Source organism: Erinaceus europaeus, chromosome 17 (genome assembly GCF_950295315.1).
Source record: "Erinaceus europaeus chromosome 17, mEriEur2.1, whole genome shotgun sequence".
Classification (NCBI taxonomy): domain Eukaryota; kingdom Metazoa; phylum Chordata; class Mammalia; order Eulipotyphla; family Erinaceidae; genus Erinaceus; species Erinaceus europaeus.
This window is the reverse complement of record NC_080178.1, coordinates 3,301,831-3,319,302: the sequence shown is the minus strand read 5'-3', so window position 1 is coordinate 3,319,302 and position 17,472 is coordinate 3,301,831. Positions and strand designations below refer to the sequence as shown.

The following is a 17,472-nucleotide window of genomic DNA, read 5'->3' as shown; positions in this document are numbered from 1 at the left end:
ATTGCCAGACACCAGACACGAGGCCAGTAACCAAAATATATAAAGAGCTCACCAAACTCAGCAGCAAGATAGCAAATGACCCCATCCGAAAATGGGGAGAAGATATGAACAGAATATTCACAGAAGAGATCCAAAAGATCAGCAAACATGAAAAAATGCTCCAAGTCATTGATTGCTAGAGAAATGCAAATCAAGACAACAGTGAGATCCCACTTCACTCCTGTGAGGCTGTCAGACATCAGAAAAGGCAGCAGCAACAACTGCTGGAGAGGTTGTGGAAGCAAAGGAGCCTCCTGCACTGCTGGTGGGAATGCCAGTTGACCTAACCCCTATGGAGGCCAGTCTGGAGAACTCTCAGAAGGCTAGAAGTGGAACTACCCCATGGCCCTGCACCTCTTCTCCTGAGGAACCAAACTCCTAAGGAACCAAACACACCCATCCAAAAAGATTTTGTGTACACACCTATGTTCATAGTAGCACAGTTTGTAATAACCGAAACCTGGAAGCGACCCAGGTGTCTAACAACAAACAGATGAGTAAGTTGTAGTCTGTATACATAATGGAATACTATTCAGCTACTTTTTTTTTTAGATTTTATTTATTTATTAATGAGAAAGATAGGAAAGAGAAAGAACCAGACATCACTCTGACACATGTGCTGCCGGGGATCGAACTCAGGACCTCATGCATAAGAGTCCAAAGCTTTATCACTGTGCCACCTCCCGGACCACACTACTCAGCTATTAAAAATGATGATTTCACCTTCTTCACCCCATCTTGGATGAAACCTGAAGGAATCATGTTGAGATAAGTCAGAAAGAGAAGGATGAATATAGGATGATCTTACTCATAGAAGTTGAAAAATCAAGAAAATCAAGAACAGAAGGAAAAACACGAGAGACTTCTGGAGGACGAATCAGAGACAACTAAAAAAAAAGTGAGAGATCTCAAAAAGAGATGAAGAGATGCTGAAAACAACAACAGAGTCCTCTGGGATGACTTCAAAAGAAACAATATACACATTAGTGGCTTACCAGAGGAAGAGAGGGAGAGGAAGAAAGCATTCTTCAGGCCGTAATAGCTGAAAACTTCTCTAGTCTAGACAACATCAAAGACATAAAGATTCACGAAACCCAGAGGGTCCCAAATAGAATTAACCCAGATTGAAAGACACCAAGACACATCATATTTAGAATGGAAAGGAATAAGGATAAAGAAAGGATCCTGAAGGCTGCAAGAGAAAAACAAAGAGTCACCTACAGAGGAAAACTCTTAAGATTAGCAGCAGACTTCTCCACACAAACACTACAGGCCAGAAGAGAATGGCAAGATATCTACCGAGTACTCAGTGAGAAAGGCTTTCAATTAAGACTACTGTATCCTGCTAGACTGTCATTCAGACTAGATGGAGGCATCAGACCTTCTCAGACAAGCAACAGTTGAAGGAATCAACCATCACCAAGCCTGCCCTGAAAGAAGTTCTGAAAGGTCTCCCATAAATAGTCAGGCCACCATAAATACACCATATATCAGAACACTCTAAAACTCTACAAGAATGGCATTAAAATATCTTCAATCTTTGATATTAATAAATGTCAGTGGCCTGAATTCACCTATTAAAAGACACAGAGTAGGAAGATGAATCAGAAAACACAACCCAACAATATGCTGTCTACAGGAAACCCACCTAACTCAACAAGACAAACACAGACTTAAAGTGAAAGGATGGAAAACTATCATACAAGCCAATGGCCCACAAAAAAGGGCAGGAGCAGCTATTCTCATATCTGACATGATAGACTTTAAAATAGATAAGATTAAAAAAGATAGGAATGGACACTACTTAATGCTCAGAGGATCAGTCAATCAAGAGGACTTAACAATTATTAACATCTATGCACCCAATGAGAAGCCATCTAAATACATCAAACTTCTACTGAAAGAGCTACAGCAATATACTGACAGCAACACAAAGGGAAAACACACAGCAGAACTTGGACTGGAGTTGGTGTATCGCACCACAGTAAAAGACTCTGGGGTGGGTTGGGGGGAGGGGTCAGGTCCTGGAACAGGATGGCAGAGGAGGACCTCGTGGGGGTTGTACTGTTATGTGGAAAACTGGGAAAATTTATGTATATACAAATAATTGTATTTGGGGGTAGGGATAGATATAGCACAATGGTTATGCAAAAAGACTCTCATGCCTGAGGCTCCAAAGTCCCAGTTTCAATCCCCTGCACCACCATAAACCAGAGCTAAGCAATGCTCTAGTAAGTAAAAAAAAAAAAACTATTGTATTTTATCAACTGTAAACCGTTAATCCCCCAATAAAAAATTTAAAAAGAAAGAAAGAATTCAGAAGCAGATAGCCTAAAAAGCTTGTAACTAGATGATGTAAGACTTTGCAAGCTTCTTGCATGTTTGCTGTTCCCAGAAGATGCGTTCCAGTCTCCATGGTGGCCACAGTAGGATAAAGGGCAGAGGGGAACGAGCCTTCCTGGCGCAAGGGGTCCTGGAGGGCAGTGCAGCGGGCAGCTGAGAGGACATCCGCGAAGCAGGAGAGAAAAGCAGACAGAATGTGCCCTGTGCCCTGAGTAGCTCCCATGCAGGTGCCCACACAGCCTTTGTGCTCCTTGTTCTCTGGAGACACACACGCCACTCAGGTTTTGTTTTGTTTTTTGTTTTTCAATTTTGCTACAAGAGTTAGCACTCGGACTCCGCTCCTGCATGACCCTCTACTCCTACTGGAATGAATACATATATATATTTAAATTAACTGCATTTAAAAAAAACTGAAGGATTTGTTTATTTATTAATGTGAGAGTGAAAAGAAGGAACCAGAGCATCACTCTGGCACATGCAGTGCCAGAGATCATTAGACTTGGGGATTCATCCTTAAGAGTTCCAGCCTTCTATGCACTGTGTCACCTCCGGGGCCATTGCTGTGTTGTTGGTGGTTTGACCTTTAAGTAGAGAGGGAGGGAGAGGCAGAGAAGAAGCAGCACCACAACACTGCTCCACCACTCAGAAAGCTTCCCCCATGCCGGTGCTCCCACATGGCGGCCAGGGGCTGCAACAGGTCCTTGCACTGGGGAAATCATGCACCCTACCAGGCGAACCCCCCCAGTCCCCGTGTTGGCTGACCTCTGAGCTTTACTGTAGGGATCGGCTCACAGGGCTGTGGAGTCTACGGATCCCATGAACTGCTGTCTTCATGTAAAAAGACTAAGAGCCTAAGAGCTAGGGCGCTGGGTGTGATTCAGTGAAAGAACTGATATGGGAGTGTGTGGGGGGGGGAGGGGGAAGAGGTTCTCAGCTGAATCTGAATGCCCAGGGAGCAAGAGTGCCACTTCCACTCAGGGCAAAAGCCCTCTTGCGCTTCCTCCACCCTTGTTTTCTGTCTGGGTCACAGTGAATAGGATGAGACCCTCTCTTTTCCTTAGGCCCCTCTCGTGGAAATGTCCTCAGGACACACCGGCAGTTTCTCACCAGTGATGTGGGCAAACCTGAGCCCAGTCAAGTTAGCACAAAGTTAGCCACGACTGTGAAACTCCAGTTGTGCTGGGGAGAATGCAGTACAAAGCAAAACAAAACAACAACAACAACAACAGCAAATCACAAAGTATCAGCAAATAAAGAGCCAAGGAAAGTGGTCCAGCATCTCTTCAGCTTGATTTTACAGCTGCATAGCTGTCCTGTGGATGTCTCAGAACTTAGTCCTTATGACGGGGGACATCCTGGGAAGCCCATCTGAAATAAGAAATGTCAGGCGTCGATCCTAGTCTAGCTTCATGAGAGCACGAGACTGCTACAGCTCCCCGGGGGGAAAGATCAAAGTCCAGACGGTTTCTCCTGAGTGTCACTGTTACTCTTGAACGTCATTAAAAGGGGGAAGGTGGGTTTGTCTGTCTGCAAGCATATATGGTTCCCTAGTTACTAGCAAACCAGAGACCAAACCCTAATGCGCGGCGTAAGCATTTGCAGTGTGGGTGGCTGTGTCTCACTAAGGAGGTGGTGGGCACGTCTGCTCGCCCCAGCCCCCCTGGAAAGCCTGCTCAATGGTCAGCCCACTCTGATGCTCAGTGGTCAGCCCACTCTGATGCTGGCTTCAAGAGAGCCTTTCACTCCCACAAAACCAGTGGGGAAAGGCCAGCTCTGCTCACAGTTCTGGACTAAGTTCTGAACAAGATGCAAGGAAATGCTAACAGATTTAGAAAGTAACCACAGGACTTAATTAGAAAAGAGATTTGGCACCATGCCCAGCTCACCCAGTGGCAAAGGGAGAGCATATTCCGCGTTGTGACACTGTTTAGAAAGCGGTAATTTAAGTGTCCTCAGTCCGGGCTAGTAGTGTCCAATTAAGAAGTCTATAGAATGAAAACACTTGGGTTTTTTATACTCGGTGTGGTGAAGCCGATACTTTTCTCCTGTTAAAAACCTTCCCTTTAAGGAGGTTTACAGTGACTGGTGAAGATCTCTGTTTAATTAAGCATAGTGAACGTTTCCTGTTTCCTTTCGAGCCACTGTGCCAGGAATTGGAGGGATTCAAGTGGAGTGGAGGCAGTGCCCCTGCCGTGGAGAGCATGACCCACTGCTGGTGGAGGAGGGAGTGGGGAGTCTCCAGGAAGGAATAGCAAAGGGGGGACGAGAGTCTGTCTGCTTTGGGAGGCAGGATGGGAAACTGCTGTCTGGCGTGAATGTATTCTATTCTAGCAGAGAATTAGAACGGATCATAATGGCTTTTAAAATTTTTTGTAAATATTTATTTTCCCTTTTGTTATCCTTGTTTTTGTAGTTGTTGTTATTGATGTCGTTGTTGTTAGGACAGAAAAATAGAGAGAGGAGGGGAAGACAGAGGGGAAGAGAAAGATAGACACCTGCAGACCTGCTTCACTGCCCGTGAAGTGGCCCCCTTGCAGGTGGGAGTCGGGGCTCAAACTGGGATCCTTAGCGCTTTGCGCCATGTGCACTTAACCCGCTGCGCTACCGCCCGACTCCCAGATTTTTTTTTTTTTTTTTAATTACACCGGTGTTGCGAGAGCTAGAGAGAGAAAGTCAGAGCCTCCATTCTAGTACCGGTGGTGCTAGGGATCAGGCCAGAAGCCTCTAGCAGACTCTGCCACTTGACCTACCCCCCACCATCAGGGGAGATCAGGGACTATCAACAGCAGTGCTCTGGCTAGCGAAACAAAAACACAACCCTCCCTGAGAGCAATCCCTAGCAGTCTTCTAGCCAGGGATTGAGGTAGGCTGGGCAAAGAGACCAGAGAAGGGTGGAATTATCATCCTGCCAGCTGCTTCGACAGCACCCTCGTTTAAACGTAGCGTGGGCCGTGACCTCAGCACGTTGGTTGTCTCTGGAGAGAAGGGAATCTTGACCCCAAGTCACCCAGTTTTCTGGTTTTCATTTTGCTTGCTTAACCGTCCTAAGAATTTGTCAGAGGCTGACTACTGGGAGAGGAGAGGAAGGAAGGAGAGGCAGTTAAGGCTGGTGGGGGGGGGGGGGGGGACAGCAGGGTTTCTTTCTGGAGGCGGCCGCATAGGCAGAAGGATGGAGCGCCTGCAGCCTCCCTCGGTTCCCAGCTGCTTTGGGACTTTACAGAGCTACTGACTTCCTTCATGCGAGCCTGTCCCTCAAGCCGCACCATGGAGGAGAGATGCCGGTCTAGACTTCAGTTCACTCGTTTTGGCTGCTGGACAGCTTTAATTTTATTTTTAAATTTTTTATATTTATTTATTTACTTTTCCCTTTTTGTTGCCCTTGTTTTTCTCATTATTGTAGTTATTGTTGTTGTTGTTGACGTTGTCGTTGTTAGACAGAGAGAAATGGAGAGAGGAGGGGAAGACAGAGGGGGAGAGAAAGACAGACACCTGCAGACCTGCTTCACCACTTGTCAAGCGATTCCCCTGCAAGTGGGGAGCCGGGGGCTTGAACTGGGATCCTTTCGCGGGTCCTTGCGCTTCGCTCCACGTGCACCTAACCCGCTGTGCTACCGCCCGACTCCCAGCATTTAATTTTATGAACATAGTTCCAAGAATGTGTATTTGAGCTCTGATGAGCACACTCCCCCCTCCCTCAGCGCTATTCAGCTCTGGTGTATGGTGACACTGGGGATGAACCTGGAATCTCTGAGGCCTCCGATGTGAAAGTCTGCCGTGTTAATGATGGTGCTCTCTCCCTAGCCCTCGTCTCTGATTTACAGAGAACTCACTGTGTGTGCGGCCGCCGTCTTTGATGCCTTTGTGTTCATGAATCCTCACGACCGCCCTGTGCATTGGGCTTTTTACAGTTCTCATATGCCCAAGGTCATGTGTTAAACTCAGATAAGTGTCCCGAATGCCTTTGTGCCTGTGTCCTGGTGCCAAGCCGTTTCTCCAGGAGGGACAGTGCCAGACCCGGACTTCACACACGCTGAGCTCTGTAAGATGAGACCTAGCCGGCTTCTAAGTGACTTTACCCGTCGGTCCTCCCACTGGCAGATAGCATCTGAGTTCTCGTGGTGCCACGTCCTCACCCACGTGTAGCTTTGCCAGCTTCATGGGTAGAAGATGGTGTTTTGAGTTCAGTTTGCATTCTCCTGGTTCCTAATGAGGTTGAGCATATTTATATATATTTATTAGCTATTAGTGTTTCCCCTTCTGGAAACAGAAAATGTCAGTCTGCTTTTGCCCACTTTCCTGTTGATCTGCCAGTCTTGCTCTCACTGAATCATCATTCGTCATGTTCCAGGTCTCTGTACTACCATGAGCTTCAGATCGCTTCTCCGGCTCATGACTCGTGTTCTCACCCTTTGTCTCTCCCAATGGAGAGAAATTATCATTTGTATATATTTATTGGATAGAGACAGTCAGACATCAAGTGGGATGGGAGAGGGAGAGAGACAGAGAGACATCTGCAGCTCTGCTTCACCACTTGCAAAGCTCTCTCCCTGCAAGTGGGGAGCTGGGGCTCAAATCTGGGTCCTTGCACATTGTAACAAGGGTGTTCAACCTGGTGCGCCACCACCCGGCCCCAAGAAATTTCTAATTTTAATATCAATGAATTTGTCAGCATTTTACAGTCTTGTTTAAGGAATCCATTCTCACCTCAGTGTCAGAAAGATACCATCCCAAATTTCTCCTAGAACTTTGCCTTTCTTATGTATTTAATTCATTCTAGAAATATTACATGGCATGATACAAAGGTCCAAGTAAGTTCTTCCCATTTCATAGTTTCCTCCTTTCCCAGTTGTTGAAATTCTGCCTTTTCAAAAGGCCTTATTTACCAACACAAGCTAGAGAGGAGAGGGAGGAACTGGAGCAGTACTCTGGCACCTGGCATACCAGGGCTCAAACTGAAATCCAGCAATCTACTCGCTGCACCTCCTCCCAGGTCCTGAAATACCACCCCTTTCTTGTGTGGGGTGGGGATGGCTTCTGTGCTGTGGTCTGCACAGTGATTCTCCCCCCTTAAAAAAAATTTTTGGGGGGAGTCGGGCTGTAGCGCAGCGGGTTAAGTGCAGGTGGCGCAAAGCACAAGGACCGGCATAAGGATCCCGGTTCGAACCCCGGCTCCCCACCTGCAGGGGAGTCGCTTCACAAGCGGTGAAGCAGGTCTGCAGGTGTCTATCTTTCTCTCCTCCTCTCTGTCTTCCCCTCCTCTCTCCATTTCTCTCTGTCCTATCCAACAACGACAACAATAATAACTACAACAATAAAACAACAAGGGCAACAAAAGGGAATAAATAAATAAAATAAATATTAAAAAAAAATTTTTTTATATATTTATTTTCCCTTTTGTTGCCCTTGTTGTTTTTCATTGTTGTTGTAGTTATTGTTGTTGTTATTGATGTCGTTGTTGGATAGGACAGAGAGGAATGGGGAGAGAAGGGGAAGACAGAGAGGAGGAGAGAAAGACAGATACCTGCAGACCTGCTTCACTGCCTGTGAAGCGACTCCCTTGCAGGTGGGGAGCCGGGGGCTCGAACCGAGATCCTTATACTGATCCTTATGCTTTGCGCCACGTGATTCTCCCCCTTCTATCCCACACTGCCTCAGTGGCTGTAGCTGTACAACGAATCTGGAAATGTGACAGGGTAATAGTCCCGCTTGGTTCTCTCTTTCAGGAGTGGGCAGGGAAGTGGCTCAGTGGTAGAGCACATGCCCTACATGCGTGAGGCCCTGAGTTTGCTGCCTGGCACTCAGAGGAGTAAGTACATACTGACTGCCAGCTAAGAGGTGTGTATCCAGAACGTGTAACACAGTCATGATACAGCAGTAATAGCAGCACAGTCCTGTGAAAAGTAAGCGCACGGGAGTCGGGCAGTAGCGCAGTGGGTTAACAGTAATAACAATAGTAACTACATACAACAATAAAAAACAACAAGGGCAACAAAAGGGGAAAATAAATAAATAGAAAAGAAAAATGGGGAAACTGGACTGCACCAAAGTGATTAGCTGCTTTTCGAAAGAGAGATCCTGTAGAGACTGTAAACACAAGCCACAGAGCGAGGCAGGCAGTGCCCCAAACGACCCCGCCGGTGAAGGATTGGCGTCGGGAACGAGGAACGAGGCAGAGTTCTCAGGACTTGGTGGCCGGGAAAAGCTTCTCAGCGGGGAATGTGGGCAGATGTTTGGTTCAAGCCCCTCCCAAAGGAGGCACACAGGTGGCAAGGGTTGGAAAACATCCTCAAATTATTAGTCATCGGGAAACACTAATTAAGATCACAGCAAATGGGGCCGGGCCGTGGCACACCTGGTTGACTGTATACGTCGCCGTGCACAAGGACTCGGGTTCAAGCCCCCTAGATCCCGTCTGCAGGGAGGAAGCTTCCCAAGTGGTGGAGCAGGACTGCAGGCTTTTTTTTCTCTCTCTCTCTCTTTCTCCTCATCCTTTTCGATTTCTGTCTTTTTGGAGCCTCAGGCATGAGAGTCTCTTCGCATAACCATTGTGCTATCTACCCCCACCTGATTTCTGTCTCTGTCCAATAAGTAAAATTAATGAATCAAATATCAAATCACAGCAAACTGCAATTACTTCCCTATTTGAATATCTAAAGTACACAAAGCCACTCAGTGCTCGTGTCGGTGAGGACGCGGAGACGCCTGGCACACACACTGCACGGGAAGGCATCGGGCACAGTCAGCAGGTTATTAAAAGTTAAATAGCCACCTGCCACGTGAGCCAGCCATTCCACTGAAAGAGAAAAGGAGATAAAAATTCTCATACGAAGAAGTGTCTGGGAATGTTCAAAGCAGCTTTGCTTGTAACAGTAAGCCAGAAATCTGTTGGCCAGCAGCTGAGTGGGCACCGGCATAGCGCACCATGGCATACTGCCTGGCATTACAAAGGAGCAAGCTTTGACAACCGAGTGGCCAGAGTGTTCATCGCCGCCCATACCCAGCCTCTAGGTCATTTTCCTGGAGTCAGTGGATTATTCTTTACCAAAAAAGGAATGAATTATCAATACAATACGGCATAGATGAGGCTCAAAACAATTCTAGTTGAAAGAAGCGAGACAGCAAAAGGGCACAGGCTCTGCTGGAGTATGCAAACCGGCCTGCAGAGACAGGAAGGATATCTGTGGTCGCTAAGGGTGGCAGTGGAGGCAAGTGTGCAGACAAGACTTCAGTGCAGGTCTGTTTGCACGCTTGACACTTGGTGGGCTAAGACTTGTGGGAAGATTTACTTTGTTTTTGTTTGGGGTGTGTGTGGGGTTAAGGAGCCCACTCACCTGGCTTGAGCCCTCTTATTTCCTCAGCTGCTCTGGTCTGCAATGCAGTGCGCTGCAGGCTAGCGGCCCGAGCAGCGTCCCCCACCCCACCCCCAGCTAACTTGGGCCAGGGGAGAATTAGTGCTGATGATGTAAGTCAGGAGTCAGAAATCGGGGGTCGGGCGGTGGCGCAGTGGGCTAAGCGCATGTGGCGCAAAGCGCAAGGACCGGCGTAAGGATCCCAGTTTGAGCCCCCGGCTCCCCACCTGCAGGGGAGTCGCTTCACAGGCGGTGAAGCAGGTCTGCAGGTGTCTGTCTTTCTCTCCCCTTCTCTCTCTGTCTTCCCCTCCTCTCTCCATTTCTCTCTGTCCTATCCAACAATGAACAACATCAACAATGGCAATAATAATAACCACAACGAGGCTACAACAAGGGCAACGAAAGGGGGAAAAATGGCCTCCAGGAGCGGTGGATTCATGGTGCAGGCACCGAGCCCAGCAATAACCCTGGAGGGAAAAAAAAAAAAAGGAAAAAAGGAGTCAGAAATCTGAATTAGAAGAAAGGAGCTCAGCCCTTTGCTAGGCTTGCTTTGCTCTTCGTTTTCTTTCTCTCTTTTCTTTCAGTGTGAGAAAAAGAACCTGCTATCTTATATACATGTCTTATTTTGGATTATTTTGTAATATTTAGGTGAACCTATTAAGTAGTTACTGGGAACAGATTGTCAAGTATTGGGACTTTATCCAGTACCTCCCAAGCAGAGAGAGAGAGAGAGAGAGAGAGAGTGTACTTGCACTTGTGCTGTGCATGGTGCCCTGAGGATCCAGCCGAGCCTCCACACACCTGGAGCTCGCTCCTTTGCCACTGAGCCCCACTGTCCCAAGCCCCTTTAAGAGAACAAGCCGCATCTCCCCAGAGACCTTTCAAAGGCCAGCGCCCTGGGTTTTCCTTCCATTCTACCAAGAAATGACTGCTGATGAGCCAGGCCTGAGTTTCCCCTTCGATTCTCATTTGTTTGTCTGGGAGAGAAAGAAAAAAAAAAAAGCCAGAGCGTCACTCTGGCATATGTGATGCTAGCGACCAGATCTGGAGCCTAATGCCTGCGAGTCCAACACCATATGCACTGTGCCGCCTTGCAGACACTGGTTCTTCAGTCATAAAACAGGATGAGTAAACCACCTTTTTCCTACAATCTCGTCTATTGGCATCAAGTGAAAACCAGTAGAAAAATCAGATGGGGGGGGCGGTCAGGCGGTAGCACAGTGGGTTAAGTACACATGGCGCGAAGCCCAAGGACCGGCACAGGGATCCTGGTTCGAGTCCCCGGCTCCCCACCTGCAGGGGGGGTTGCTTCACAAGCTACCTTGTGGGGTGTGTTAAGAGTATTTTGTGGTTGAAGAGGCAGCTCAGTAGCTAGAGTATTAGACTCTCGGCCATTAGGTCCCAGGTTTGATCCCTGGCATCACATGTGCCAGAGATGCTCTAGTTCTCTCTCACCCACCAATAAATAGGTCCTTTTTAAAAATAAATTTGGGGCTGGGGTAGATAGCGTAATGGTTCTGCAAAGAGACTCTCATGCCTGAGGCTCCAAAGTCCCAGCATCAATCCCCTGCACCACCATAATCCAGGGCTGAGCAGTGCGAAGGAAGGAAGGGAGGGAGGGAGGGAGGAAAAGAAAAGAGGAAAGAGGGAGTCGGGCTGTAGCGCAGCGGGTTAAGCGCAGGTGGCGCAAAGCACAAGGACCGGCATAAGGATCCCGGTTCGAACCCCGGCTCCCCACCTGCAGGGGAGTCGCTTCCCAGGCGGTGAAGCAGGTCTGCAGGTGTCTGTCTGTCTCTCCCCCTCTCTGTCTTCCCCTCCTCTCTCCATGTCTCTCCGTCCTATCCAACAACAGCGACATCAACAACAACAGCAGTAATAACTACAACAACAATGAAAACACCAAGGGCGACAAAAAGGAAATAAATATTAAAAAAAAGAAAGAAAGAAAAGAGGAAAGAGAATTTGCACTGGTGAAATAGCTCACTTGGGTAGTGTGCTGCTTTGCCATGTGTGGGGTGCAGCTTTGAGCCTGGCCCCCACTAGAGGAACCTCAGTGCTGTGGTCTCTTTCATGGTCCCTGTCTCTATCTGAAAAATAAGTAAGTGATTTACTTATTTACGTGCTATGATATATGGAGAACCAGAGCACTGCCCGGCTCTGATAGAAATAAGGTGGTACCAGGGTTGAGTCTCATGTCTGAGGTCTCAGGCAAGCAGGCTGGGCCTCTACCAGGCTGAGCTATCTCCCACAGCCTGCAGTGAATTTACGCAGCACCAGCAGGTCAGTCAGAAGGTGGGCAGCGCAGAGTCCTCACCCCTGAGAAGCCTTCCGAATGAGTAGTCGCCGAGAAGGAAGGACACTGGGCCTCTCCGGCCTGTGCCCTTCCTTCCCTTTCCACCAGGGTGTCAGCTCACCAGGGCAGTGAGCCTGGTGTCAGGATTGCCAGCCCCTCACGGCAGGGGAGGGAGAAGTGGGGTGCGGTGCAGCTCTGTGGATGGCGGACATTTTGGAGGCCTGGTCATAGGGCCTGGTGATTCTGGTTCATCAGGCTTGAGCGAGATTGGGGGATCTAGAAAGGAGGTGCCCAGTGGCTGGGGCCCCGTGGGATGGGAGGCATGCATCAGCTTCCTGCTGCAGACCTCACCACGCAGTCCGCCCGGCACACTGTGCAGAAGCCAAGGTGCCTTCCGGCTCCTGGGAGACTCGGCCTGACTCTCCTGGCCCCTTGAGGCTGCCCCAGCTTTTGCTCCATCTTCTAAGCCAGCAGTCGCGTCGCTCTGCTTCCTCACTCACCCTGGCCTCCAGCCACCCTCTTAGACCTGTGATGGTTGGGGCCTCCCGACTAGCCGGGATCCGCAAAGCTTCCCCTGCCACGCACAACATGTCCCACAGCTTCCAGGCCTCAGAGGTGCGGGCGCCTCTGCATACTAGCCATGTGGCTTCAGGCTGGTGGCTCCCGCGTGTGTGCGGCATGCTGACATGCCCGCGGTGTGGGCAGAGCAGTGACATCCACACACGGCCTGCTGTAGACATCTGGATGCCATGATAAGCATGGAACGGCCTGTTGTGTATTTGAGTTGATCTTGACGAGTCAGTTGAAATAAAGCGAAAGGAAAGGTGATTTATTTTCCTCTGTGTTACTGGATCTTAGAAAAGGCTTGTGATGAGGAGGCTTGAGAATCAGAATTCAGTTCTGCTGATGTGATTTACCCTAAAAGACCTTCAGAGCACTGGAGCCCAGAGTGAGAGGAAGGAGTGCAGAGCACTGGAGCCCAGAGTGAGAGGAAGGAGTGCAGAGCACTGGAGTCTAGAGTGAGAGGAAGGAGTGCAGAGCACTGGAGCCTAGAGTGAGAGGAAGGAGTGCAGAGCACTGGAGTCTAGAGTGAGAGGAAGGAGTGCAGAGCACTGGAGTCCAGAGTGAGAGGAAGGAGTGCAGAGCACTGGAGTCTAGAGTGAGAGGAAGGAGTGCAGAGCACTGGAGTCCAGAGTGAGAGGAAGGAGTGCAGAGCACTGGAGTCTAGAGTGAGAGGAAGGAGTGCAGAGCACTGAGTGAGAGCACAGAGTGAGAGGAAGGAGTGCAGAAGGGAGACAAAGTGGGGTGCCACATCCCTGGGGAGGATGCAGGCACAAAGCGAGTCCATCTCAGTACCCTTACTCTGTAGTACTCTCTCGTACCCTTACTCTGGAGGCCCTCAGCCTCCAGCACCTCCCCAAGGATGGGGCCCCTCCTGCCCGAAGCAGGCAGTCTCCTCCTCGTTTCCTCCCGGAAGCCCAGGGTAGTCCAGCCTCGCTCGGGCCAAGACAAACCCAGACTGGTGCTCTGACCTCCAGAGCAGGGACACGTCCATCGCCTCCACTTCATGACACTGGACTGTCCCTGCAAACCAGTGATGTTCACTGTGGGTGTTGGAACCATTTCCTGTGGTGGAGACATAGCTCATCTGGTAGGGCACAGGACCTGCGTGTCTGAGGTACTGCATGTGACCATGGCACTCGGCTTCTCTCCCTCCCCCCGCCTCCACCTCCCCTCCCACTCCTGTGAGAAACTACTTCATGTGAAACAAATGGAATTTTAAAAGTTACTTCCTGTCAAGTAGCGTCTCTTTTGTTTGTGTGCCTCACATCTCCCCACTTCACCTGGTAATGTGCAGGTGCGACCGGATGTAGGAGGAAGAGGCAGTGAGTCAGCTCGTTCCTCCCCCTCTGCCCTCTGATCATTCTCTGCCGGGCTGGCGTCACGGGCGGGAGAGAGGGTCCAGGAACCAAGCTCATGGCGGTAGCAATACAAATCTTTATTCAGGCGGACATCCCAGAGTCGGGCGTGAGCACAGCGGATTAAGCCACGTGGCGCCAAACCGCAATGGCCGCCTCCCACTCTGCACGCCAGCCCTTCTCCAGGAGAGAAGAGAGAGAAACCAGGAACAGAAGTGGGTTTTATGGGGTAAAACCAGAAGTGGCAAGTCGGAAACGGGAATGACTAGGAAAGGGGGTGGAGAGAGGCAAAAGGCATGCTGGGAAGGTGGAAGCGTCCTTAGCAACTGTTGCGAGGGTTTTAACCGGTGGGATGAATTAATACCCTGCAGGCAGGACAGGTCTCGAGGTAGAAAGAAGATAGATCAGGCAAAACAATGATTATGTAAATAGGCCATAGTGTCAGCAATGGAGGATGGAGCAGGGGGACTGCCCGACAGTTCCCACATGATAGAAGTAAAAGTCTGTGTTGGTTTAGGATTAAGAAAACTGGGCATCCATGGAAGCTCATGGGACAATGTGCCTTTTCATCAGCCACCACACACAAAAGCTAGCTCAGAGGGAGGGGTGCACTGCCACTAACCAAGAACGCACGCGTCTTCTAATTGTAGTGTGTGCTTAACCAGCGGCGCTACCACTTGGCCCCTTTATAATCATGTCTGGAGTGGTATTCTCGTGTTTAAGGAAAGCCACGGTGGTCCGTTGCTTCACCAAGCCCCTTACATTTGGCCCATCTCTTTCTCTCTCTGTCTCTGCAGGCTGTTCAGCTTGACCCTCAAGAAGCTTGTCATGCTGAGGGAGACGGACAGAGATCTCAGCTCAGTGGTCATCGCGGTGAAGCTGCAGGTGAGCAGGCAGGGCTGCTGTTTGTGGCCCCAGGGCCTGGGAGCTTCTGGATTGCTGGTGGGCACTGCTGAGCCACAGGAAAGAAGGAAGAAACTGAACTAGGAGCAATGGCTCTGCAGAACAGCTTTCACATCTAAGGCTCTTAGGTCCCAAGTTCAAGCCCCTGCACTACTATAAGCCAGAGCTGAACAGTGTTCTGGTTAAAAAGAGAGAGAGAGAGAAAGAAAGAGAGAGAAGGGGGAGTCGGGCACTAGCACAGCAGGTTAAGTGCACATGGCGCAAAGTGCAAGGACCGGCATAAGGATCCCAGTTCAAGCCCCTGGCTCCCCTCCTGCAGGGAAGTCGTTTCACAAGCGGTGAACCAGGTCTGCAGGTGTCTGTCTTTCTCTCCTCCTGTCTTCCCCTCCTCTCTCCATTTCTCTCTGTCCTATCCCACAACGATGACATCAATAATAACTTCAACAATAAAACAACATGGGCAACAAAAGGGAATAAATAAATAGATACAGTTTTTGAAAAGAAGGGAAAATGAATTACAGCAGGATTCAAGAACGTATCTGTCTCAGCTAAACACTGAGGAGCAGAACTCGGAGTAAACACTAGCGAGTAGGCAGTCACGGTCGCAGTTCAACCCCGTTGCCAGGCCGCCTCTGACTGATGAGCCCTTCCTGATGCCACCTCCCTTGAGCTCGCTGAGATTTTCCGCACGTCCCTGGAAGCGCAAGAGAGTCGCTGATGCTTCAGGTTCCGAGTGTGTACCTGAACTGAGAGGCATATTGGCAGTCTTGCCTGCCGTGTGTTCAAGCCCCACCAGCACGTAGGAGAGCTGTGGGCTGGAGTGTTTCCCCTCACTTGCTCTCTGAGTCAAAGTCTACCCCCGCTCAGGCATGGGAGGAGATTGCATGTGCGTGGCTCGGGCTGGGAAAGACAATAATCTTGGGTTCACAAAGTTCTTTCTTTTATAAAAAGGTTTTTATTTCTTTCTCTTTAATATTTATTCCCTTTTGTTGTCCTTGTTGTCTTATTGTTGTAGTTATTGATGTCGTCGTTATTGGTTAGGACAGAGAGAAATGGAGAGAGGAGGGAGAGACAAAGAGGGGGAGAGAAAGACAGACACCTGCAGACCTGCTTCACCGTCTGTGAAGCGACTCCCCTGCAGGTGGGGAGCCGGGGGCTCGACCGGGATCCTTGTGCCGGTCCTTGGGCTTTGCGCCACCTGCGCTGAACCCGCTGCACCACTGCCCGACTCCCAGACGTTTTTTATTTCTTATTGAACACAGATAAATTGAGAGAGAAGGGAAAATCAGAGAGGGGGAAAGAGGGAGAGAGACCTGCCCCACTGCTTTCCCTCTGAAGATGGGGACCAGGGCCTTGAACCCAGACGCTAGAACATGGTCACACACATGCTGAACCAGGTGCACCACCACCTGGCCTCCTAAACTTTTAATGTGAGAGAGAGAAGACCAGAGGAATTATGCTCACACGTACGGTGCAGGGACTGAACTCAGTACCCCCATGAGCTACCTCCTGGGTTGCCATTGCCTCCTTATTCCTTCCAAAACAGAACAGATCTAGACAGTCACCACGTAAAAGCAGAATATTCTCCTGGCTAGATCGCCTGACGTGCAGCAGTTTAGAGTACTAATAACGGCTTCGTTGAAGTCCACACCTGCCGCTCTCACGGTCTGAACTGCACGTTAAGCATCCCGGGTCTCTCCCCAGGAGAAAGACGCATCTCCATCTCCAGCTTCAAGTGTCAGGCCCTCCTATTGCCCCGGGTGACTCAGCTAACACTCCAGCACCCTCCCCAGCCCTGGTCATCCTTGTGCACAGCTCCTCCCCATTGCGTGGAAGCTTCCCAGATGCTGGGCTGCTCTCGGGAGGCAAGTAGAAACTTTCGAGACCTTTTCCTCCTGCCCTGGCGCCATCCTGCTTCTGGGTCACAGGCTGAGCCCCAGTTTCCAGCTGTGCCCCCTCTTGCTCAGAAGCCAAGGCTCTCCAGTGCAAATGCTGCTGCTGCGGCTTGGAATGTTTGCTGCTGCTTTTGCCGCCCCCGTGCCAGAGAAATCTTCCCTTTTATTTCCCGATTAAATATTTAGCATTCTTTAAAATGTGGAATTATGCTAAAAACAGCACGCACCCTACCCGTATTATTGCTTTACTTCCAAGCAGCTGAAAGTAATTACAGATGTTACCACATTTGTTTACCCAGTTGCTTATTTATTCATTCATTTAATAAATATTCATTGAGGAGCTAGTTCATGCCAAGCATCGATCTGGGCATAAGGGACACAGCAGTGAGTAAATCAGACCAAAAAAAAAAAAAATCTTGCTTTTAGGAAGCTTCACATGCTAGCAGAACAGCGTTCGCAGAACAGATGCAGGATCCTTCAGACCCTCTCGGGGACACTTGAGGCCAGAGCTCTTCACACCGTCTCTGAGGTGCTGGCGGCCTCTCCCCCACATGGATGTTGGCAGTGTCGTTATTTTCATGTGTGCATCCGAGTCTCTATGACAAGTTGACCAGCACGTAGCCAGCACACACGTCACAAAAGCAGTCTTCTCTTCTGATGACAACTTTCAAGAGCCAGTCCCTTTACTGTGCACCAGGACTCAGGTTCGAGCTCCCGGTCCCCACCTGCAG

At 49.5% G+C, this 17,472-nt stretch overlaps 1 protein-coding gene across 2 annotated transcripts in view; it reads left to right on the top strand.

Annotated features, from left to right (window-relative positions):
• The window catches only part of PACS1 (phosphofurin acidic cluster sorting protein 1), a 102,902-nt gene that overhangs the window by 55,206 nt on the left and 30,224 nt on the right, over window positions 1–17,472 (top strand). For both annotated transcript variants that reach the window (XM_060175991.1, XM_060175990.1), the window contains exon 2: window positions 14,741–14,828. In XM_060175991.1, coding sequence (XP_060031974.1) covers window positions 14,741–14,828 — 88 coding nt within the window. The remainder of the gene's footprint in view (window positions 1–14,740; window positions 14,829–17,472) is intronic.